The sequence below is a fragment of the Heptranchias perlo genome, chromosome 2 (assembly GCF_035084215.1).
Source record: "Heptranchias perlo isolate sHepPer1 chromosome 2, sHepPer1.hap1, whole genome shotgun sequence".
NCBI classification, from domain to species: domain Eukaryota; kingdom Metazoa; phylum Chordata; class Chondrichthyes; order Hexanchiformes; family Hexanchidae; genus Heptranchias; species Heptranchias perlo.
Window position 1 is genome coordinate 71,994,378 of NC_090326.1, and position 26,253 is coordinate 72,020,630.

General features: G+C 46.3%; 2 protein-coding genes across 2 annotated transcripts in view; one reads left to right on the top strand and one right to left on the bottom strand.

The window, feature by feature from the left end:
• The window catches only part of cmc1 (C-x(9)-C motif containing 1), an 89,691-nt gene that overhangs the window by 38,306 nt on the left and 25,132 nt on the right, over positions 1–26,253 (bottom strand). The window lies entirely within an intron of this gene.
• LOC137340330 (uncharacterized) lies at positions 22,778–26,122 on the top strand. Its single transcript, XM_068002760.1, has 2 exons — positions 22,778–23,048; positions 24,314–26,122. Exon 2 carries the CDS (start codon positions 24,679–24,681, stop codon positions 25,819–25,821), a length of 1,143 nt encoding a protein of 380 aa, XP_067858861.1. The 5' UTR covers positions 22,778–23,048; positions 24,314–24,678; the 3' UTR covers positions 25,822–26,122.

The window sequence follows — 26,253 nt, forward strand, 5'->3', positions numbered from 1 at the left end:
TCCGTGGGATTGTTTATGTCTACCTGAGAGGGCAGATGGGGACCTCAGTTTAACATCTCTTCTGAAGGACAGTACCCTCAATACTGTACTGAAGTGTCAGTCTGGATTATGTGCTCAAGTCTCTGGAGCGGGGCTTGAACCCACAACCTTCTGACTCAGAGGCAAGTGTGCTACCACTGAGTGAAGGCTGATGGCAAGTGATAAGGCCAGCTAGAGAACACTCTTGTACAGTAAGGTAGGGACGACTGCACAAACCTATCAAAGTCTCCATAAAAGTTAGGTGTGCCTGGAACTTTTTTCCTAGTTGAATATAAAATATCCGTGAAATATATGAATAATGACGAGGAGTTCAAATTTAAATAGAAATTATAATTTTAATATATTTTATAGCTTTAAAAGGAATCTCTGTTCTCTAGTCAGCAATTTTTCAAAGAAAAAAGTTTCAATAGTCCAGAATAATCATGCATAGAGTTTATACATAAAATAGTGTAGTCTCGTGTACCATAGGGGAAAAACAAGTACTACATTGCACATTATAAAAGGGTAAAATTTAAGTTCCTGTCTCCTCTAATATAAAATTTTAATAAATTTTGATATTGATTTGACAAATTTTGACTTTGTAATAAATTTACAAAGAAATAAAAATCCCATCCTGTAACTGTTATAGGAAATAAAAAAACTAAAAATTGGTACCTTTCCACTTTCTAAAATGACAATATACTGACACCAAAGAATTCTACCATGACTTTCTGAAGACATGAATGTTTTCTTCTGAGGTAAAGGGTGGAGATTTCCTGTATATCATGAATGCTTATGTCGCTGACTGCACAATGTGTACATATCAGTGCAAGCTAGGTCCTAGGTCCACTTGCTGATTTTTTTTCTTTGAATGGCTAGTGTTTAGTTTTCTCTTTTCTAGGAGATAATAAAAATTTCTACCGTCATTTGCAGCTGCAGACCTGCTCACTGTGTTAAGTATAGAACAGAAATAGATCAGCTCCATTTTATCATATTTTCCCCCTTTACGTTCCCTCCACGTGATCCATCATTGCCTAATCAAGAGGTTAGAAGTCAACCTACGTTCAAGCGTCCGTCAACTCTGTTTCTGGGATGAGATCTCAGAAAGGCATGAAAGCAGTATGGGTTGACTCACCCTTCATCCATCTTTCCTATCTGGAGAAGTGGTATTCACTTGTCCCCTCCCCTTACTTTCACCCTCATCTTCCAAAATAACAAGTCTAAAAATCACAATTTCTCTGTGTGCGTTTAAAAACAACTGCTGGACAAAACTCACATCTCATCACTCCGTAGGTCAGCACACCAGTAAACAAACATGCTATAAGAAAATTCATGTGTCAGCACTGCTAAGTAGTCACCTGTCGTTACACTAGCAGTTTTTATTTCATGCTAATAAAACAATGGTTTAAGCTAATTTAAAAAGACTTACTTTATTTTTAAAAAAAGCAAATGATTGTGTGCTATTCAATAATCTAAAATATTATGGAGATTAAATTGGATAACCCCCGAATCCGGGCACGAGGATCGTGGTGCGTGATTAACCCACGCCCGGTCGTTGAGATGCAGGCAGCTTGTGAGATTCATGTTGCCGGATCAACTCCATGATTTCTACATGCAGCCAGCGCTACCTGCGCTGTTGAGTGGCTGCAGGCACCAGCAGGGGACCCGATATGGGGCGTGGCCAGAACTACTTAAAGACAGCCTGCATCTCTTAAAGGGAAGGTGCACTGTCAATGCAATTGGTGGTGGAAGACAAGTGCAATAGCTGGATCTGCAAGAGAGCGTGCACAGAGGTCCTCCTTTGACGCACTGGAGGTGGACAAACGGAGGGGCATCCTATACCCGGAAAGTGGCAGAAAACCCTCCAGACACCAGCTGCAGAGTGAGAGGAAGTGGCGCTGAAAATGAATGCCAGGAGCATTGCACCACGTACATGAATGCAGTGCAGGAAAAAGTTCAATGATTTGAAACGAGTGGTCAAGGTTAGCGAATTCAAGTGTCAAGTGGCACATCCTATAATCTGCACCACTGCTCCATTCAAGACACCCCCTGCCATTCACTCACCCACCAACAAAAGCTTCCCATCCATACGCAACGCTGCACTTTGGATGCTGCATCTCAACCTCACATAGTACCACTCTTGCAAACCACACACCCACAACTCACGGGTCACACACACTGGCAGCTATTGAACCATGACAGGCACATCACCCAAACATCTTGCAGGATACTCACTAACACACTTCCCTCTGCCTTGCAGGAAAAGGTGGAGCATAACAGCCGGCAGCAAGAAAGAACGGACGGAAGACGCACGCCTACATAGCCTTACCCCCATGAGGAGATAATACTGGAGATCATTGGGCGGGCCGTTGCTGCGGCCGTGGCCACTGGTGGCGCTGGAGGTATTGATGATGAGGGTCTCTGCGTACCTAATCCTCCTTCTCATTTCCCACATCTCCCTCATTCCACAATCTTTTCTGACTCACATGTTGCAGATGGTGTCGGCACGCACGTCTTACTTTCTCCTCTCCCCGCTCCACAACTCAACCCATCTCCCTTTGTCATTGCAGATACCCAAGAACTGGAGCTGGCACCGTTCGAGGTAGAGGAGGAGGAAGACAGTGATAATGAAACCGCACTGTCACTTGATCTAACACTTGCATCCACCAGCTCAGATACTGACACTGCGTGTAGCTGTAGAGGCTAGTTTAGAGGAGGGATCTGCATGTGGTGAGACACCAGGCACAAGTGCGTAGGAGCCGGGGTGGAGGGAATGGATACCACAGGTGCCAGCTCGCCGGAGGGAGACGTTGCACACTAGTTCTGCTGCCAAAGAGTCAGATAACTACTTCGATGGGCCAGGCTACAGAAGGCGGCTGATGGGCATACTCAACCAAATGCTTGGGGCACTGGAAAGCCTGTACACAATGTCAAGGGGCATGGAGGAGTCCAGCTTCAACTTGGCACAGGGCTTTGCACAGAGCTTGGAGCCCATCCTTTCCAACACAGAAGAGGTGGTCAGCTCCATCAGCACACCTGTGGAACCCACCATGATACAGGATCTGATATCTGATGTTGGGCTTTCATTGCAGCACAAACTGGTGTCATCAAAGGTCTGCATGCTTCATTTGGAGCTCAGACTGCTGTGTTACAGGCTCAGACTGCTGCCATCATGGATCTGGGAACTACAGGGCTTCCAGGATGTCACAGCAGTCCAGCAATCTGTTCTCCAGCCAATCACCAGAATTGCTGAGGCGCCGCCTTGTGAGAGTGGCAGTGGCGCCATGGCAATCGAACCTGCAGTCCTTGGTCAGGATGACAGCATTCCTGCTCCCACCCCTGCCACTCCGCCAGTGCCCTTGCTGTTGCCTGTCAACCAACCAGGCCAGACTGTTGCAGTCCATGCCGAGATGGTGCAGTCTGAAGCCAGGCCCTCCCGGCCCAGAGCTGCTCGAAGTCGTCTTCCATGGCCATCTGCACGCTTCTCAATTGAAGGTCAGCAGCCTTCCACCACCCATGCTCCAGCCACTGGGGATGCACCTCGTAGGAGCACTAGGAAAGGAAAAGGCACACGAATGACAGGCACTAAGGGAATGTACAAGGATGAATAGTGTAATGTTGTATACATGATTTAATGTGTTAGTTTATAAATTTGTATTTGACGTCGCAGTTGGTGGTTTTTATTTATGCGATGAGCCGCAGGAGGAAGCAACGTGTAATCATAAGGATGACGATTTGATGGTCATGTGGGAGAGGAAAGGTGAGGAGTGTGGGACGGTTGGTGACTTGGGAAGTGTCGTTGAGGTTACTGATATCGCTCATGAAAAGGTGAGCATGCAGAGCCCTGGCAGACAGGGCTTGTGCACCTTGTTGCCTCCTTGCCTCTTCCTCCACTTCCTCTTCCGTCGCCTCTTCCTCTGCTCTGAATCAGGGTCTTGCCAGATAGGCAGTGGCGAGGGCTGTCCTCCCATATGAGCAGTCCTCCCATAAGGGCAAGGTTCTGCAGCTTACAGCATAAAACGACGAGTCTTCTCACCTGCTCAGCTGAGTATTACAGGGCTCCTCCAGAACGGTCCAGGCAGTGGAAGCGTTGCTTTAGGATGCCTATGGTGTACTCAAAGACGTTTCGTGTGGCCGAATGACTCTCATCGTAGGCCTGCTCTGCACGTGAGCGTGCATTCCTGACTGGAGTCATGAGCCACATCACAAGGGCCTAGCCCTTGTCGCCCAGCAGCCTGTCTTTGACTTGCCGCGCCAATTGAAAGATAGGTGGGACGTTGGACTGCCACAGAATGAAGGCGTCATGACTGCTGTCAGGGTGGTGGGTATTGATCTGCAGGATGAGCTGCATGGTCGTACACCAGCTGCACACGGAGGGAGTGGAACCCCTTTCTGTTCATGTAGGTAGCAGAGTTGAGATGGGGAGCACGTATTTTTAATTGGTTCATGGGATGTGGGCGTCGCTGGCAAGGCCAGCATTTATTGCCCATCCCTAAGTGCCCTTGAGAAGGTGGTGGTGAGCCGCCTTCTTGACCTGCTGCAGTCTGTGTGGTGAAGGTTCTGCCACAGTGCCGTTAGGTAGGGAGTTCCAGGATTTTGACTGCACGCATCTGGCTATATGCGTGCAATCAATGGCACCCTGCACCACGCAATGTGAGCAAACCCTTGTGCTCACTTGTTCTGCTTCTCTTTGTCAAGAGGGAACATTATGAATCTGTTGCGCAGCTCGTACAGTGCCTCAGTGACCTCCCTTATGCAGCAGTGCACTGCAAACTGCGAGATGTTGCACATATCGCCAGCAGTAGTCTGGAAGGATCCAGAGCCGTAAAAGTTCAGCGCCACGGTTACCTTCACAGCCACAGGCAAGGCTGTCCTTGCCCCGCTGAGGCTGCAGTTGATATATCTCCGTCTCAACCTCTTTCGTGAACCGCAGCCGTCAGATGCACTGATCTTCGCTCAGATTGAGGTAGGAGGATTGGTCCCTGAAGGCCCTCATTGGATATGGCTTCCTGCTCAGTGCCTTGCACCTCCTCCCTCTCTTCGCAGCTTGACCTGCTCTGCGTGGCCTCGCTGCATGCTCCCAGTCATGTTCAATGCCCAGCGGGAGCCCTAGCAGGCCACCCTCGGGTGGCAGAAACCTTGCAACTTTCTCCAAGTATAGGAAGCTTCAACAAACACGTACAATTGTACCAGCAGCCAGAAGCAATAATCCAGCAACTAACCTGCATGATCCCTTTAAATAGAACTGGTGGTGGGGTCTTCCAGGCCGTCTACGACCTAGTCAGCTGTGCATGGTTAAGACAGTGTGTTGGCTGGAGTGTTGAGTTTCAAAATCACATCTGTCCCTTCAAACCAGCGTTGCACAGTGATCTACCGCATATTCTCCCTACAGTACATAGTGCCGGCATTCGTTACCTGCGCATGCGCAAACACAATTACCAAGATGGCGCCTGGCGCTAGAAACGTGTTCGCACATTCAGGATGACATTTTGGGTCCTTAGGTGGCCACATAGTGCCTACAAAAATGGGTGCTACGCGGCCCAATTTATAGCCCTATATCTACATCTAAACTTTAGCACAGCAAATGTTATTGCACATCTGAGCCTCTAGGGGGCAACTGAGTTTCAGCTGTTTGTGTTCTTCAGTTTCCCAATTTTTACTTCTAGGACTGTGATGAGTCTGATCGTCAGCAACTAAATATTGTACATGTTAATGAAATTAACATCTCAAATGCTAAATTCTCATACTTCATAAAAATGGTACCACCTTCCTGTTAAGTTGGTATTTGATACCTTGCAGACTGTTGTATCAACATTACAATAAACAATACCCTACACACACAGCCACACATCCATCTCAATGGACTTGGTTAACGCATTAAAGACTGACAACATATTCAGTGTTTCTCTTGTTATTCAAAGATTACCACCAGTCTTCTGGAGAACAGAATCAAGTGTGTGGCATAGTATCACGCTCGTTCTATCTGAGAAATTACAAATCAGAAAATAAAAAAATGATCACCTTCTATAATGCACTGCTCTCAATTAAACTCTATTATGGTCTGCCAATCACCTGGTTCAAAATCATTTAAGAAAATTGACATTACCCAGATTTAGTTCTCCTACTTATCAAATATAGAAATTCTAAAAATAGAAAACAAAGGCCTTTCTGCAGACAGCACATATCTCAGAATCAGCTACTCAGTAAAAACAAAAAACTATCCTTCTTCAAACCAAGAACTTTATCAAAAACTTCTTGTGGATAGTTTTGATGTTTCCAGAGATTAATACTTTAACAATAGTAGAAAAACACAACAGCTGCAAACACACTTCTGACCTTACTGCAGCACAAGTACACTGAAGCAAACAGTTACCAACGATTAGCTAGTGCTGGTAATGGTTCTGCTACTGCCATTTACAGCTACTCCTGACCAATCTTTTGTTTCTTAACCTGTCCTAATACCACCTTCCTTGCCTTGCACCATCATCCCTTTTGTCATTTAATCACTCGTGCCCTCTACCCTATCACAGACCTTCCTTTTTGTTCTTTCTTCCCCTCCCTTTCCCTGGCTCTGTATTTGCTTAAAAACTTTAACTCTTAACATCATTCAGTTCGACCTGAAATATTGACTTTTTTTCTCCACAGATGCTGCCTGATTTGCTGAGCTTCTCCAGAATTCAGTTTTTATTTCAGATTTCCAGCATCCACAGTATTTTGCTTTTGATGGACCAATCAGAGCTGCTGATCTAACTAAATAAGTCAAATTCCACTTTTAATAAATGGAATTTTTAAGTAATGTTTAGGGGATTGCATACTCCAATTCTATCCATTCTTTTTGTGTAAACTGAAAACCAGTATGCAGCCTTGCCAATGACAAAAGGTCTACATCCAAAACATTAACCTGTTGTTTCTCTTTACAGATACTGATGGACCTGCAGAGACAGAGCTGAGTAGGTATGATGCTATGCAGGGCACATTTGTATATTTGTAGATATATTGTGTAAACACACAGAGCGCAGGAGGAAGTTGTGGCATACAACATAAGTTCTTAAATGGAGTTACATCGAGTCTACAGCACAGAACTACCTTAACTACTCCTTGTGATAGCACGTTCCACATTAGTGACTATCTTATATTTATGGCCCCTAGTTTTGGACTACCACACAGCTGGAAACATTTTCTCTACCTCTATCCTATCAAACCCTTTCATAATCTTAAAGACCTCTATCAGGTCACCGCTCAGCCTTCTCTTTTCTAGAGAAAAGAGCCCCAACCTGTTCAGCCTTTCCTGATAAGTCTAACCTCTCAGTTCTGGTATCATCCTTGTGAATCTTTTTATTGCATCTTCTCCAATGCCTCTATATCCTTTTTATAATATGGAGATCAGAACTGTGCACAGTACTCCAAGTGTGGTCTAATCAATTCTACCCCTCTAGAAATGAGCATTGTTTGCCTTTTTATGGCTTTATTAACCTGTGTCACTACTTTTAGTGATTTGTGTATCTGTACCCCGAGATCCCTCTGCTCCTCTACCCCATTTAGACTCTTATCATCCAAGGAGTATGTGGCCTCCTTATTCTTCTTACCAAAATGCACCACCTCACACTTATCTATATTGAGATTAATTTGCCATTTAGACACCCATTCTCCAAGTTTATTAATATCTTCTTGTATTTTGTCGCATTCTTCCTTTGTATTAACTACACCCCCCAATTTGGTGTAGGCTGTAAATTTTGAAAATTGTACTTCCGATTCCCAAGTCCAAATCATTAATGTAAATTGTGAAAAACAGTACTACTTCCCACCTTTTTCCAGTCTGAGTAGCTACCCTTTACCCCTACTCTCTGTTTTCTGTTTTGTAGCCAGCTTGCTATCCATTCTGCTACCTGTCCTGACTCCACTTGCTCTGACCTTAGTCATGAGTCTACAATGCGGTACCTTATTGAAGGCCTGCGGTACCTTATCAAAGAAATGTATATCAGTAATTGGCAATTTTAATGTTTAATTCATGTTTGAATGCAGCTGTGTTACAAAGATTTGTTTTGAAATGCAGCAGAAGTCCATATTGCTCACAAAAAAGTTCTCAATTCCCAAAACCTTGTACCCAATTTCTTGTTGTCCATTTAGATAGACTAAAGCTGTAAGGACTGAATCTTTGGTTGCAAGATATAATTACTCTTAGAGCATACAGACAAGAGGTCTCCTAGTTAAATTCCTGGTCTGCACAAGTTAGCTGATCTCAGCCAAGGCATTACTATGATTAATTTCACTACCCTTGGACCACGGATTCCCAAAAAAGCCAGGATTTTGCTCCTAATCACCATCCAATGGCACCTGCAGGAAAGTATTTTTTAAATGGAGAAACCAAGGCGAAGTGTCAAAATCTATATAACGGGACAGCGCTAAAGGTTGAAAACAGTAAAGGATAAATGATACACTAGTTATTAAACGGCACCATGACGGAGTTTTAAAGCCTGAAGCAGGAAAGACTGAGGGAAGTAAGGAGTTCCACAGTTCTGGGGGAGAGAGGAAGTAAGGCAGAGTATAGGACTGTGTATTTACTGTTTAGGATAAATGAGAGGAAAGCTCCTAGGAGGAGGAAGAGGGAGAACGATAGAGAGAGCGGGAAAACCTTTCTATCCAGGAGAGCCCAAGAGGTTTTAAAACTTCTAAAACTCGCTTTCATAGCCACATCTCTTTGCTTAGCAACTGTCTCCAGCTCCGACTTATTCCACGTGAATTCCAACTTAAATTCCACCCTTCATATTTCGGATCCACCCGTGATTACAGATATCTCCGTCACATTCAGTGTTCCTCGAACCACTGCTCTTGCCGCTTCCTGGGATCCACATTCAACGCCATACGCCGCCACATGCACGCTGTCGACCTCTCTGTCCAGCAGCACCGACTCACTCTATTTCAGAGCTGTTCTGTTCCGCAGTTCTATTTCAGCCTTCGCCTCACCCAGCGGTTTAACAAAAAACTTTTTTTCCTCCTTTCAGGTGTCAAGGACCGCAAGCTTCAACAACTCTTAGGAACCAACACTCCTCCTGATCCTTCTTCCCCATCACTTTCCTCTGACCCCATCCCTCCCTCCAATCTCACCCTTTGTCGTGTTTTCACTATCCCCTCTGACCTTCCCCTCTCTGACCCTGAACGATCAGTCCTCAGCAAAGACCTCAGCTTCATCCCCTTACAACCCCACCTCAATGAATTTCAAGCTCCACACGATGCTGAGCTCGTCTTCTGTCGCCTTCGCTTCCATGCCCACTTCTTTGGCCAGGAGTCTTCCCCACACGCAGCAGGCACTTTCTCCCGTCTTCAGAATTCTCGTTCCACCTGGACCCCTCCCTCTGGCCCCTTACCCTCTCGATCTTTTCATGGCAAACTGCTGGCGTGACACAACCATCTCAATTTCTCTACTCCCCTCACTCACTCTAACCTACTTCGCTCTGAACTCGCAGCACTCCGTTCTCTCAGGTCCAACCCTGACATTGTTATTAAACCTGCTGACGAGGGCGGTGCTGTTGTTGTGTGGCGAACAGACCTCTACCTTGCGGGTGCTGAACGCCAACTCTCCGACACCTCCTCCTAACTCCCCCTGGACCATGACCCCACCGCTGAACATCAAGCCATAGTTTCCCAGACCGTCACTGACCTCATCTTCTGTGGAGATCTTCCCCCCACGGCTTCCAACCTCATAGTCCCCCAACCCTGCACAGTCCGCGTCTACCTCCTTCCCAAGATCGACAAACAGGATTGCCCTGGGAGACCCATGTTTCAGCCTGTTCTTGCTCCATGGAACTTATTTCTTCCTATCTTGACTAGTTTTTCTCCCCTTGTCCAGTTTCTTCCAACCTACATCCGCAACTCTTCCGATGCCCCCCGTCACTTTTAAAGTTTCCAGTTCCCCGGCCCCCGGCCCTAACCATCTCCTTTTCACCATGGAGGTCCAGTCCCTCCACACCTCGATCCTCCACCAGGACAGCCTGCAGTCCATGTGGTGAAGGTTTAATCTTCAACTTCTTCCAGTTCTGAGGAAGGGTGATCGACCTGAAACATTAACTCTGTTTCTCTCTCCACAGATGCTGCCTGACATGCTGAGTATTTTCAGCATGTTCTGTTTTTATTATTGAAATCTATGTTGAGTCCGAAAGATTGTAAAATGCCTAATCAAAAGATTGAAAGTCATCTACTACTCCCTCTTGATAGTCAAGCATAAAACAAACTCACTACTCCGATAGCCAAATCAATGGATTGGTTGGAGCGACTGAGTGCAAAAATAAGAATACATTTCAGACTACCTTTCCCCAACTTTTAAGGTATTCTTTCTCATTACAGTAAGTGACTCTAGGTAATGTTTCACTGCAAACCCAAACAAGGTATCACAGGTTTAAGTGCAGGAATATCTGGTCACTTGGACATACTAGCTTAAACATGGATATTTAGCAGTTTCAGGCTGCTAGATGCATTTCTGAGAAGCAGCTTGCTGGCCCTGCATGAATCGTGGCAGATCAGTAGTAATAGAGTAACATCAATAGTAGTTGTGGAGAAGTTTGTGCTTCTTTTCTCTATCCCTCCTATTCCCCTAACACATAAATGAACAGGAGTTTAATATGTTGAATCATAGGAAAAAAAGAGAGAAAAAATGCTATCTACAAAAATAAATGATTTCTAGTGAGCTCAACCATCTATTATTTTATTGCAATATGACTTTTGTTACATTGAGGAAATAGTCTGTAAATAATTTTGTTCAATGTATAGCCAATTCATGAGCCCTTACACTTTCACACTGACAGCACTCAATTGAATGAGAAAATTAAGGCAAACCTCTATTAGAAAAATCAAGAATTCCAAAAACACAATTATGCTAACATGCAAATTGGGAGTCCCTTTTAAAATCTATACATTCTTTTTAAGTTTACTTTGTGCCCCCTGCCCAACCCATTCCAATCCCATAGTCTCCCTGTTTCATGCATTTGCCATAGCCATGAGATCAGATAGGAGATCTACTCTCAGGCCTCTGACAATGACGCTCTATAGCCAGCTACTAGAAGATCCAGGAGAGTGGGTCTCCTTCTCTGTGGAAGGGCACCTGCTTGGCACCATTTCACTGCAACGCATTTAAGAATGAAAATCCACCCATGTGAGGAATTGAGGGCATGAATGTCCTACCACTCCAAAGCACAGCATGTCAGTGTTCTAATGCATTGCACCATTATGCCGCCCATTTGAACATTACCATTTAATTTTCTGCACAAAAGGTAGCAGGTGCTTTTGTCCAATAATTGTATTAAGGTACAATTATTTTTCATGTCATCTAAAAGAGAGAAAATCATATAACCAAGGTTAGAGTCTTTCCTTTAAAAAAAAATAACAGAATACACAGGGTTAAATAGAAAAAAAAGAATCACTTTACAAAACAGGCAGCTTGTTAAAATGTGGCTAAAATCTGCAGATATGTATTCATTAGGACACTCTCAGAGTGTGAAAGGGTAGCATTTGGTCTTTTTGGACTTTACCAGCTGGGGTTCTGTAAAAGAGTGACGGTGAACACTTCACCTAGTTTTCTCCTCTAACCTCAATCCTAATTAGTCCACCCCATCTATGACTGTGAGCACCAAGTGTCTGGGTTACAAAGAAACTAATTAATGCTAACAAATTAGATCAAAATCAACAGCAGCCAGAGTTAAATGTTCCTTGGTAACTGAAGGCTTTTGATATCAATAATTGCTGCTGAATGCTGTAATGAGGCCTCCTTTGAAAGTCATTTTACTTGCCTTTCCTGGTAAAAGCCTCTGTATCCCATTGTAGCTTCTGCATCAATTCAACACGAGAACTAGGATTTTGACATTTTTCTAAGGCGTAGATTGAGGAAATATCCAAATTAAGGGTAAAAAAAACTTTGGAAGCTCGGAGCAGATGGGGTGAGAGCATGAGAACGGAAGCACTTGTGGTGGGGTGGGGGAGGATGCTGAGAGAGAAAGAGAGAGAGAGCACTCGGGGGGGGGGGGGGGGGGGGGGTGGAGAGAGAGTGCGCACTTGGGAGAGAGAGAGGCACACCTTGGCAGGGGGAGGGGGGTGAAGGAAGAGAGATAGAGCTCACGCACCCGAGGGAGGGTGCGGGGGGGATGAAGAGAGAGCGTGAGGGCGCGCGCACGCGCATCCGGGGGGGCGAGTGAGAGCGAGAGCACGCACACAGGTCAGAGGAAAGAGAGAGAACACGCACACCCAGAGGGAGAGAGAGAGCACTTGGGGGGGAGAAAGTTCTTGGAGAGAGGGAGAGCTCGCTGGGGAATAGGGATAAAGTGCTTAGGGTGAGAGCGTGCTTGGGAGGAGGGGAGAGGGAGAGAGCAACAGCACTGATTTGTAACTTTCTAAGAGATCTCTGGAAACAAGAAATTTAGTCTTTTTGATTGGTTCCTTGAAGTGTATCTCTGTGTCTATCTGTATGTCTCTCGCTCTGTCTTCATGGATTAGTAATTAGAACTTATACATATTCTAACTATCAACAAATCACAAGCAATAATCAAGTGATTATTAGAGGCTTTCGGTCAAAATTCAACTCAATTAATTTTTTTTAAAACTCAGAATAAGGAAAGACACACTCAGCTCGATTTTCAAATGGCGGCGGGATGGCAGTGGGGGATCAATGAGCGCACGACAAACCCGGACAATAAAATCTTACTGTTCCCCACGCGATCGAGAGGTAATTGACGCTCATTAATCTTGTTTCCAGGTTTCGTGCCCAGCAGCCAGTCTGATTGCAGCTCCTGTCGGCAGCCAGCCTGTCAACGCCAAGGGGGGGGGCGCAGGGGGTGGGGGGGGGGGGGGGGAGAGAAGGACGGAAGAAAGAAAGAAAGAAAGAAAGAAAGAAAGAAAGAAAGAAAGAAGAGACGTCATCGGACGCTGGAACAGAGAGTGGGGGTGGGGGGGACAAAGATCGGAGGAGACATCGGATATTGTTGGAAGGGGTGTGAGACATCGGGGAAGGGAAGGGTGCAGGCAAGATCATTTGAAAGGTAGGTTTATTTATTTTTTTAATTTTGTGAAATGTTATTTTATTTAATTTATTTTGTTTATTTTTGCCTAATCCGGCCCATCACGCCTGGTTTCACCAGACGTGAATCGGAAGCTGTGGGAAAGCCACCAGATAAGTTTAAAATCATTGTAACTACCTACTATGTAACAAATAAAGTACCTTAAGTACCACAATGAGGTACATTTGCTTCTTTAAATATCATCCCACAGCTTTAATTGCCAGCGGGACTTCCGGATTCCAGAACTGCGTGCACACAGATGCGTCTGTGTGAGACGCGGAAGTCGGCGGGTTGGAGCCGGGTTCCTTACCCGCTCAGGATTTTACTGATTTTCGCTGCCCCCCTGCCCCTAACGCACCAGGACTTTCATTTGAAAATCGAGCCCACTGACTCTGCTTAATATGCCTTTTGAAATTAATAGAGTATTAATAATTCAAAACCAAAAGTAGCAAGAGATACGTAATATGTAAATCAGTGCAGTCCATCACTTTTTGTTTCTTTCACATACACGGACAGCTGCTTTGCTTAAAAAAATATAAACTTTACCTGGAAAAGCTTTTGAAATTTGTCCTCTAACTTCTCCTTAAATAACTATTTTCCATCAAAAGTGAAACCAATTTATAAAAAAACACCTACTTCACTGTTTCTGAGCTGATTTCTTACAAACTTCTTTATAATCCCTTCCCATTGCTACAGCATAATCTCTGCCTCACTGTAAGCAATTTGCTAGTACTATCAAAAAAGATCACAGTTCAGACATACTACATGCTAATGTTTCACAACTACCAGTTTATGGGATGCTACATCAGCAGTCCCTTGCTCAAGTTATATTTGTATTATAGTGGTCCAACTGGATTTTGTGGGGTTCCGGATTCTAGACCGCTAGATTCTGATAAGACTACTATTACCTTAGAACAACAAATGCAGCAAAATAAATGCAGGCATTCCCAAATATTATAAACACATCTTGCCATGCTAAACACATATTATAAGTGGGTCTTCATTCAATGTGGGGATTGACTAATTTAACCTACAAATTTTAACAGGCTTGCTTTCTGAGTTAATTCCCATTGCTTCCTGAAGGGTTGAATATACAACAAAGAATAATGACACTGAAGGTATTTGTATACACTATAAACAACATTCCTGGAGAAATAGCTAACCAAGGCTTACTCCAACACAAATATATTACAATGTCCTCTAACTGAAAGCAATAAATTACTTAAAAGTAATTTCCTGTACTGAGAGCTCCTGTTTCAGCACCTTCATTAACATGTACCATTCAAAATTGGTGCACGCTCATTCCTCCAAATTGGTCAAAATTAAAAGTGGACCTATGATTATGGCAGCATATGATTGAAGGTATATATGGGTATACTAAGCATACCAATTTTTTATTTTTGAATACTGAAGTATGAATCAAGATTAAACATAAGGGGGAAAAGAAAATTCGATAAGGGCTATTTTCGGGCGTGGTTGGCGTAATGCAGTATTACCCCGCGCCCGATGGCCCCTAAGCAGGCAACACGTGAATTTCGAGCTGCCTGCTACTTACCATATCTCCGTGCAGCGAGTGCTACCCGCGCTGCTGAGAGGCTGCACAGAGAATGAGGAAGTCGGAAATGGGGTCAGCACACATCATGAGCAGCCTGCACCTCTTAAAGGTGCAGGGCACATTTTAAATGGGACATGCACAATTCACTAGGAGGAGGGAAAGATGGCCGCAAGGATCATAGAATCATAAAAGGTTACAGCATGGAAGGAGGCCATTCGGTCCGTCGAGTCCGGATGGCAGGACCGGCGAGAGAGAGTGTCCCACACTTCTCCGATGATGCACTGGAGGCCCTGGCGGAAGGGGTAGACGAAAAAAGGGCCAACATGTACCGCGGCAGGGTGGCAGGAGACCCTCCAGACTGCAACTCCGCAGCCATTGGGAGGCTGTGTCGCAGGAAGTGAATGCCAGGAGCATGGCACCACGCATGTGGGTGCAGTGCCAAAAAAAGTTCAATGATTTTTTGCGGTGAGTGAATGCAAGTGTCAAGTGGCACATCCTACCAACTGCTCCATGCATAACATTCTCCATCACCCACCGTCCAAACACTGCCCATCCATACGCAATGCTGCACTTGGCATGCTGCATCTTACCCGTACATAGTACCACACTTGCAGGCCACACAACCACCACTCACAGGTCATGCATACTGGCAGCTATTCAACCACGACAGGTACATCACCCACATACCTTGCAGGATACTCACTGACACACTGTCCTCTGTCTTGCAGGAGAAGGTGGCGCATAACAGCCGACAGCAGGAGAGACCTGAGGGTGGATGGGCACGCTTACACATCCTCACCCCGCTAGAGGACACAGTGCTTCGGATCATTGGGCGGGCCGTGGCTGCAGCCGTGGCAACATGCTGCGTTGGAGGTCCCGATGAAGGGGTTTCTGCATATCTAATGCTCCTTCTCCTTTCCCACATCTCCCTCCTCCCATAATCTTTTCTGACTCACGCTGCAGATGCTGTCGGCAAGCACGTCTTACTTGCTCCTCTCCCCGCTCCACAACTCAACCTGTTTCCCTTTGTCATTGCAGATACCCAAGAACTCGTGACAGCACCGTCCGAGGAGGAGGAGGGGGACACTGAAGCCACACCATCACTTGATCTGACACTTGCTTCCACCAGCTCAGAGACTGGCACTGTGCGTTCTTTAGAGGCTAGGTTAGAGGAGAGATCTGCACGTGGTGAGACACCAGGCACAAGTGCGCAGGAGCCAGGGTGGCGGGAACGGATACCACAGGTGCCAGCTCGTCAGAGGGTGAGGTCGCTCACGAGTTCTGATGCAGAGGAGCCAAATGAGGACTTCAATGGGCCAGGCTTCTGAAGACGGCTGATGGACGTACACCAACAAATGCTGAGGGCACTGGAAAGCCTGCCACAAAGTCTGCGCACAATGAGAAGGGGCATGGAGGAGGCCAGCTCCAACTTGGCATAGGGCTTGGCGCAGAGCTTGGAGCCCATCCTTTCCAACATGGAACGGGTGGTCACCTCCATCAGCACACCTGTGGAACCCACCACAATGCAGCGTCTGATGGCCGATGTCGCAGCTTCCATTGCAGCACAAACCAATGTCATCAAAGGTCTGCAAGCTATGGTTGCTGCTCCCAGACTGCTGCAATAGAAGCTCAGACTGCTGCAATCGTGGCTCTGGGGACCACTGTGGAATGGGCCTTCCAGGGAGTCACAGCACTCCAGCAATCCATTCTCCAGCTGATCACCAGGATTGCTGAGGCACTGCCCTGGGAGTGGCAGTGGCGCCATGGCAGTCGGACCTGCTGTCCTCTCCCAGGATGACAGCACTCCTGCTCCCACCCCTGCCACTCCGCCAGTGCTCCTGTTGTTGCCTATCGGCCAGCCAGGCCACACTGCTGCAGCCCATACTGAGATGGTGCAGTCTGAAGCCGGGCCCACTCGGCCCAGAGCTGCTCAAGGCCATCCTCAAGGCCATCCGTACACTCCTCCATTGAAGGCCAGCAGCCTCCCACCACCCATGCTCCAGCCAGTGGGGAAACACCTCATAGGAGCACTAGGAAAGATAAAGGCACACAAAAACAGGCACTAAGGCAATGCACAAGGGTGAATAGTTCTGTTTCCATAATTTCATTTATTCATCAATAAATGTGACTTTGAATTTGCATTTGGTGGTGGTTTTTATTTGTGCCATAAGCTGGGAAACCAATGTGTAAGCGATTTGATTGTCTTGTGGGAGCGGAAAGGTGGGGAGTGTAGGACTGTTGGTGAGCTGGGGGATGTAGTTGACATTATTGATAGCGGGCACGGATCAGGCGAGCACACAGAGCACTTGCAGACAAAGCATGTGGTCCCTGTTGCACCCTTGCGTCTTCCTCCACCGGCTCCTCCCCCTCCTCCTCAGCCTCTTCCTCCTCAGCCTCCACTTCTGGCTCAGGGTCTTCTCCAATCATTGGTGGCAAAAGCTGGTCTCTCTTGATGGCAAGGTTGTGCAGCATGCAGCATACCACTACGAGTCTGCCCACCCATTCAGCAGAGTACTGCAGGGCTCCTCCAGGCAGCAGAAGCATTGTTTCAGGAGGCCTATGGTGTGCTCCACAACATTACTTGTGGCAGCAGGGCTCTCGTTATAGGTCTGCTGTGCACGTGTGTGTAGGTTCCTGACCGGAGTCATGAGCCACGGTGTGAGGGGATAGCCCTTGTCGTCCAGTAGCCAGCCTTTGACTTGCTGAGGCGGGTGAAAGACAGCTGGCGTGTTGGACTGCCACATAACGAAGGCATTGCGACTGCTCCCAGGATAGCGGGCATCGACCTCCATGATTCGATGAGTGTGGTCGCACACCAGCTGCACGTTGAGGGAGTGGAAGCCCTTTTGGTTGATGAAGACGGCCGAGTTGATATGCGGGGCACGCGGGGCAATATGCGTACAGTCAATGGCACCCTGCACCATGGGGAAGCCAGCAATGCAAGCGAATCCCCATGCTCACTCGTTCTGCTTGTCTCTGTTAAGAGGGAAGGTGATGAACTTTTTCCTTATCTGGTACAGTGCATCTGTGACCTCCCTTACGCAGCAGTGCATTGCATACGGCGAGACGTTGCACATGTCGCCAGCAGAGACCTGAAATGATCCTGTGCTGTAGAAATTCAGCGCCATGGTGACCTTCACACCCACAGGCAATGCTATCCTTGTCCTGCTCTGAGGCTGCAGTTGTGGCCGCACCAGTTGAGATCTCGATCACTGCTTCCTTGGTGAAACTCAGGCGTCGGATGCAATCCTCCTCGGTCATGTTGAGGTAAGACAATTGGTCCCGGAGGGCCCTCATTGGATGGGGCCTCCTGTTCAGTGCCCTGTGCCTCCTCGTCCTCCATCTCCTCGCAGCTTGACCTGCTATGCGTGGCCTTTCTGCATGCTCCCAGTCGTGCTCAATGCCCAGCGGGAGCCCTAGCAGACCACCCATGGTTGCCAGGAATGTTGTTCAACAACGGTTGTAACTTTCCAAACCGTAAGGGAGTACCTGCCAAAGCACTCTCCAATGTACTCTAGGAACTCTCAATAAGTATAGGGAGCATCAAAAAACACTTCCTATTCCACCAGCAGCCAGAAGCAATAATCCAGCAACTAACCTGTCACACCTGCATGGTTCCTTTAAATAGCACTGGTGGGGGCGTCCTCCAGGCACTCTCAGACATGTTCAGGTGGTCGGGTTTAAGACTGTGCGTTAAGTGCCAAAATGGTGTTGATCACTTTAGATCAGCGTTGCACACTGATTGCATGCATTTTCTCCCTACTTTACATGCTTCCAGCGTTCGGTATTTGCGCATGTGCTAACTCCTATACCAAGATGGTGTCCAGCGCACGTCACGCTGGAAATGTGCGTGCGCAGCCAAGACGTCATCTTGGATATTGAAGAGGCCGCGTGGTGCCGAAATAATGGGCGCTACGCTGCCCAATTTAGCGCTCAGTATGTCATGCTTATCCTTCATCAACAAATTTTCAAAATACTTACCCTGGGGCAAAATTTCTGCTGTGCCTGCTCCTGGTGTACTCTAGGAGCACACATCACACAATATGTACTCTCGGCACGTGCCAGGAGCAGGTGCAACATGTCTTATCCACATTATTTTATATATTTTGTATACAGTCTTCATTACATAATATGCTTAATCCTCATTCACATATTTTCCATATTATCATGACATAATTTCTTTCCTTTATAAGCTTAAGGATTATTAATGCAGGTTGATAAGAAATCCCTAACTTTTCATTACATGGATAATTAGCGGTAATTAGTGGTACACAAATTGAGCTCTCTCCACTTATTGATCAAACCTAGGTGACTGAGGTGCATCTCACTTTCAAATATCAGCCATCCTATGAAGGCAAGGTTGTCATTTAAGAGTTTTTTTCAGATGAAACTATATAGCATTGTTCAGTAAGGTAATAGATACACTTTTAATTTTAACTGACCACTATTTTGAGGGTACACGTTAATAAAAGTACAATATGATTGTATAATTACGTACAATCTCATGAAAGATAAAGAGAAATGATAAAGATAAATAGAAGAGCACTTCTCATCTCAGACCACTAAATCCTTCTCAGTATTTTCTAGGCACAAAAAGAAAATTGTATAACAAGAAACTAGAAAAAACAATCAAAAAAATGGTATATTATTTTGCTAATGGGTTGCTACAACATACATGATTCACCATTACATAGTTATATATTCTGTCAAGTTTAGTGGGATATATTCTCCCATAAGATTACAAAATCAATGAACAACAACTTGCATTTATATAGCGCCATTAACGTAGAAAAACATCCCAAAGCACTTCATTAGAGTGTCATCAAACAAAATTTGACACCGAGCCAAATAGGGAGATATCAGGATGGGTAAGATGTACGTTTTAAGGAGGGTCCTAAAGGAGGAGCGAGAAGTGAAGAAGTGGAGGTTTTAGGGAGGGAATTCCAGAGCTTGGGGCCTATCGGCTGAAGGCAAGGCTGCCAATAATGGGGCGACGGGGGTGGGGAATGCACAAGAGGCCAGAGTTGGAAGAATGCTGAGATCTATTAAGGCTGGAAGAGGTTACAGAGATAGGGAGGGACACGAAGGGATTTAAACATGAGGACGAGAATTTTAAAATCAAGGCTTTGGTGGACAAGAAGTCAATGTAGGTCAGCGAACACAGGGGTGATGGATGAACGGGACTTGGTGCGAGTTAGGATACGAGCAGCAGAGTTTTGGATCAGTTCAAGTTTATGGAGGGTGGAAGACGTGAGGCCAGCCAGGAGAGCACTGAGTAGTCAAATAGGGGGACGACACCAAATTGGGGGGTATGGCTAATATCGAGGAGGACTGCAACAGAATACAAGACGACATTAATAAACTTGCAGAATGGGCGTGTGAATGGCAAGTGAATTTCAATATAGATAAGTGTGAGGTATTACATTTTGGTACGAAGAATAAGGGGGCCACATACTGCTTGGATAATAAGAGTCTAAATGGGATAGAGGAGCAGAGGGACCTGGGGGTACAGAAACACAAATCACTAAAAGTAGCAACGCAGGTTAATAAGGCCATAAAAAAGCAAACTAAGCACTGGGGTTCATTTCTAGAGGGATAGAATTCAAAAGCAGAGATATTATGTTAAACTTGTATAGAACCTTGGTTAGACCACACTTGAGTACTGTGAACAATAATGGTCTATTGGTCATTTCTAATATAAAAAGGATATAGAGGCACTGGAGAAAGTGCAATAAAGATTTACTAGGATGTTACCAGAACTGAGAGGTTATACCAATCAGGAGAGACTGAGCAGGCTGAGGGTCTTTTCTCTAGAAAAGAGAAGACTGAGGGGTGACCTAATAGAGGTCTTTAGGATTATGAAAGGGTTTGATAGGGTAGACGTAGAGAAGATGTTTTCACTTGCAGGGGAGACCAGAACTAGGGGCTATAAATAAAAGATAGTCACTAATAAAGCCAATTGGGAATTCAGGAGAAACTTCTTTACTCCAGAGAGTGACTAGAATGTGGAACTCGCTACCACAAGGAGTAGTTGAGGCGACTAGCGTGGATGCATTTAAGGGGAAGCTTGATAAACACATGAGGGAGAAAGGAATAGAAGGATATGCTGATCAGGTCAGATGAAGTAGGGAAGGAGGAGGCTCATGTGGAGTATAAACAATGGCATGGACCTGTTGGGCCAAATGGCCTGATTCTGTGCTGTCAGTCCATGTAAGTCTGGAGGAAACAAAACCATGGATGAGGGTTTCAGCAGCAGATAAGATGAGGCAGGAGCGGAGATGGGCGATGTTACAGAGGTGGAAGTAGAAGGTCTTTGTAATGTAGAGGATATAGGGTCAGAAACTCAGCTCAGGGTCAAAGAGGGCGCTGAGGTTGAGAACAGTCTGGTTTAGCCTGAGACAGTGGCCAGGGAAGTGGATGGAATTGGTGGTGAGGGAACAGAGTTTGTGGAAGGGACCAAAGACAATGGCTTCGGACTTCTCAATATTTAATTGGAGGAAATTTCTGCTCATCCAGAACTGGATTATGGACAAGCAGTCTGACAACACAAAGGCAGTGGAGGGATCGAGAGAGGCAGACCTGGGTGTCGTCAGCGTACATATGGAACCTGACATAATGAGCTATAAATTGGCCGCGTACCTAAGGACCCAAAATGGCGCCCGGACTGTACACGGACACTTCTAGCATGATGTGCGCTGGACACCATCTTGGTAAAGGCGATTCTGCACGGGCAGATATCAAACGCCGGCAGCATGTAAAGTAGGGAGAATATGCGATAGATCAGTGTGCAACACCGATTTAAAGGGACAGATGTGATTTTGGAACTCAACGCTCCAGCCAACGCACCTCACACAGCTGAACAGGTCGTAAACAGCACTGAGGACCCCCCACCAGTGCTATTTAAAGGGATCATGCAGAAGTTACAGGTTAGTTGCTAGATTATTGTTTCTGGCATTTGTACCTGTTTTTGGAGGTCTCCTATATTTGAATAGTAGGACTAGGGGACATAGCCTAAAAATTAGAGCCAGGACTTGCAGGAGTAAAGTCAGGAAATGCTTCTACACGCAAAGGGTGGTAGAAGTTTGGAACATTCTTCTGCAAATGGCAGAATACAAGAAGTCATTAATAAACTTGCAGAATTGGCATGTGAATGGCAAATGAATTTCAATATAGATAAGTGTGAGGTATTACATTTTGGTACGAAGAATAAGGGGGACCACATACTGCTTGGATAATAAGAGTCTAAATGGGGTAGAGGAGCAGAGGGACCTGGGGATGCAGATAAATTTTAAATTTCAAATCTGAGATTGATAGATTTTTATTAACCAAAGGTATTAAAGGATATGTGGCTAAGATGGGTATATGGAGTTAGATCACAGATCAATCATGATCTCACTGAATGGTGGAACAGGCTTGAGGGATTAAATGGCCTACTCCTGTACCTATCCTCCTACGTTTCTATAATAAAGTTTCAATACTCTACAGGGAGTGGGCTGATTAGCTGACGGACAACAGCAAGGGCACTGGCAGAGTGGCAAGGGTAGGACAGGAATGCTGTCATCCTGAGAGAGGACAGCAGGTTCATGTTCCATGGAACCACTGCCACTTGCTGCCTCCTGTTATGCGCCAACTTCTCCTGCAAGAAAGCGGGACATGTGTCGGTGAGTGTCCTACAAGATGCTTGGGTAATGTGGATGTCATGATTCAATAGCTGTCATAGTGTGTGACCTGTGAGTTGTGGGTGTGCGGCTTGCAAGTATCTGATTGGAAGAGTTGAGTACTGATTGAAAGAGTTTGTTGGTATGTGGGTGATGGGGGTTGTAGTGCGTGGAGCAGTGGATGCAGCTAGTGCTGCAGTTGGTAGGAGATACCACTTGACAGTTGACCTCACTTACCTTGACCTCGTGTCAAATCATTGAATTTCTTCCTGCACTGCATCCATGTTCGTGGTGCTATGTGCCTGGCACTTACTTCGTCCCCTACTGCCTTGGGAGCATATGCCTGGAGGGCCTCTTGCTCCCCTGCAGATATAAGATGCCCCTCTTTCTGTCCACCTCTTGCACCAAGGCCTCTAGTGCATCAGCAGAGAACCTTGGTGCACGCTCTCTTGCAGGCCTGTTACAAATTCATCGGCAGATTGGTGAGGTCTAGTGTGCAGATTGGAGAATGTGGGATTTAGTAGTGCGCAACCTTTATTCAATGTTTTAACATAACTCAACAGTTTGTAAACATAGGAACGGGACTTGCATCTGTGTTTTACATGTGCGATGTCTGATCTCCATTCAGACTCTGTGCGGAACCGTATCTTATATTTTGCAAATAAGAGGCGCAGGCTGCCTTTACGTGATGCTAGTCACTCACGCGATATCGGGGCCCCGCTGCTGGTGAGCAGCCACTCAACAGTGCAGCTAGGCCTGGCTGTTCACAGATATCAGGTAAATGACCAGGCAGCAGGAATGTTACGTGCTGCCTGCATCTCAACGTCTAGGCCCGGTTTCGGGGATTATCCAATTTAACTCCCATGTCTTCGGATGATGTCATGTAGATGAGAAATAGGAGGAGCCCCAGAATAGATCCTTGGGGACTCCAGAGGTAACGATGCGGGGCAGGAAGAGAAGCCATTGCAGAAGATTCTCTGGCTATGATTGGATAGGTAAGAGGGAAACCAGGCGTAGGCAGTTCCACGCAGCTGGTCAACTGGGAAGAGGCTTCAGGAGAGGATGGTGTGGTCAATTACATCAAAGGCTGCAGAGAGGTCAAGAAGGATGAGGAGGGATACTACACTATGGTCATAGGCGCAGAGGATGTCATTTCAGTGCTACGGCAAGGGCGGAAACCTAATTGGAGAGGATCAAACATGGAATTGCGGGAAAGATTGGCAGATTTGAGAGGCAACAACTTGTTCAAGGACTTTGGAGAGGAAAAGGAGGTAGTTTGCAAGGTCAGAGGGGACAAGTGTTGGTTTTTTGAGGAGGGAACTGATGACGACAGATTTTAACGGGAAGGGGACAGTAGCGGAGGAGAGGTAACTGTTTACAATATCAGTTAGCGAACTCAAAGGAGAGTGGGCAAGGTGAGTTGAAATGGATATTGTAACAACCGAGAATGGGAAGTTGATCGGTGCAGCGGCTGAGAATGGAAAGCAGTGAGGATATCTCAGTGAGAAACTTGGGGTGGGGCTTGGTGGTCAGTAGAGAATGAGCATTTTAAAGTAGAGGTGAGAGGACTGGAACAAAGTGAGGTGCTCAAAGGAGAAGGTACCAAAGAAGTACTGGGACAGACCAAGGTGAGATTTGGTGATCATGGACACACCGCCACCGCGGTGGTTTGGGTGGGACATGTGATGGAAGGCATAGCTAGGTGAGGAGGGTTCAGTAAGGGGCAAGATGTCCTCACCCATAAGACAAGTTTCAGTCAAGGCCATGATGTCAGTGCAATCATCTACAATAAGGTTATGGATGGCAGGGGCCTTGTTTGCAAGTTAATGGACATTCTGGAGGGAGATGCGGAGAGGGGTAGTGATTGTTCATCCGCATGGGGTCAGTTGTGGGAGGGGTGAGCTGGACTGAAAGGGGATAGGAAAGATTAGCCCCCACCAGCAGGGGTATATATAGAACATATTTAAATATATCTTTATATAATGTCTAATCCAAAATGTTGGAAAATGCATTAATATGCTAATGATCTACATTTTCTACAGAACATGCCCCCTGACTACCTAGAAAATGAAAACTGTGCACGATGCGCAGGATACCCATTTGTAAAATTGCTACCAGTCCAATATACGGTTCCATGAATGTCAGCAGTCCCCTGCAGTTGTGCAAGACAGTGATGGTCCGCGAGCTATTTCGCAACTGCAGCTTTATAGTCGTGCGTACACTTCAATCAGGGGTTACTAGATAGTGATCAGGAATGGGAATGCTGGCTGATTTTACCCCTCCTAGCCCAGGATAGTTAACTGAACTATACTATCCCAACTGCCACTCCAGTTGAGAGCAGCTAACAGCACAAACACACGGAACAGCCATGGAGACCAAATTCGCACCCCAATAGGCTAACATTTTCATGCACAAGTTTGAGCACGACTTCTTCACTGCACAGGACCTCCAACCAACGCTATACACCAGATACATCGACGACATTTTCTTCCTATGGACCCACGGCGAAGAATCACTGAAGAGACTACACGATAACATCAACAAGTTCCATCCCACCATCAAACTCACCATGGACTACTCCTCAGAATCTGTTTCTTTCTTGGACACACAAATCTCCATCAAAGACGGGCACCTCAGCACCTCACTCTACCGCAAGCCCACGGACAACCTCACGATGCTCCACTTTTCCAGCTTCCACCCCAACCACGTCAAAGAGGCCATCCCCTATGGACAGGCCCTACGAATACACAGGATCTGCTCAGACGAGGAGGAACGCGATGGACACCTACAGACGCTGAAAGACGCCCTCGTAAGAACGGGATATGACGCTCGACTTGTCGATCGACAGTTCCGACGGGCCACAGCGAAGAATCGCAAGGACCTCTTCAGAAGACAAACACGGGTCGCAACCAGAGTACCCTTCGTCGTCCAGTACTTCCTCGGAGCGGAGAAACTACGCCATGTTCTCCGTAGCCTTCAACATGTCATCGATGACGATGAACACCTCGCTAAGGCCATCCCCACGCCTCCACTACTCGCCTTCAAACAGCCACCCAACCTCAAACAGACCATCGCTCGCAGCAAATTACCCAGCTTTCAGGAGAACAGCGTCCACGACACCACACAACCCTGCCACCGCAACCTCTGCAAGACATGCCAGATCATCGACATAGATACCACCATCACACGAGAGGACACCACCCACCAGGTACATGGTTCAAACTCCTGTGACTCGGCCAACGTTGTCTACCTCATACGTTGCAGGAAAGGATGCCCCGGAGCATGGTACATTGGCGAGACCATGCAGACACTGCGACAACGGATGAACGGACACCACGCAACAATCGCCAGACAGGAGGGTTCCCTCCCAGTCGGGGAACACTTTAGCAGTCAAGGACATTCAGCCACCGATCTTCGGGTAAGCGTTCTCCAAGGCGGCCTTCGAGACACACGACAACACAAAATCGTCGAGCAGAAATTGATAGCCAAGTTCCGCACCCATGAGGACGGCCTCAACCGGGATCTTGGGTTCATGTCACGCTACACGTAACCCCACCAGCAGGGGGAAAAAAAAGTTATTTGTTTTTAATACAACTGGACATTCTCTCTCTCTCTCTCCCTGCCTTTCGGGTCTCTTTCTCTCTCTGGCTTTGTAATCTGACCCATTGTGTATTCAGAACCGTTTTCCATGGCGAACCTGTCTGAACACCAACGACACCTTTGATTGGTGTGAGCGTGTCCCAGCCTAATATAAGATATGTGATTTGAGAACCTTTCACTCACTCACTCACCTGACGAAGGAGATAATCTCCGAAAGCTTGAGATTTTAAAATAAAATTGTTGGACTATAACCTGGTGTTGTAAGATTCCTTACATTTGTCCACCCCAGTCCATCACCGGCATCTTCACATCACATACCAGGGACTGAATCTGGAACTTCTTAATCTGTATGGCTCAGTACCGCAGCACAGTGTGCATTTAT

Coding starts and splice junctions, on each gene's coding strand:
- LOC137340330 (XM_068002760.1), top strand. CDS start 24,679: ATGCACAAGTTTGAGCACGACTTCTTCACTGCACAGGACCTCCAACCA.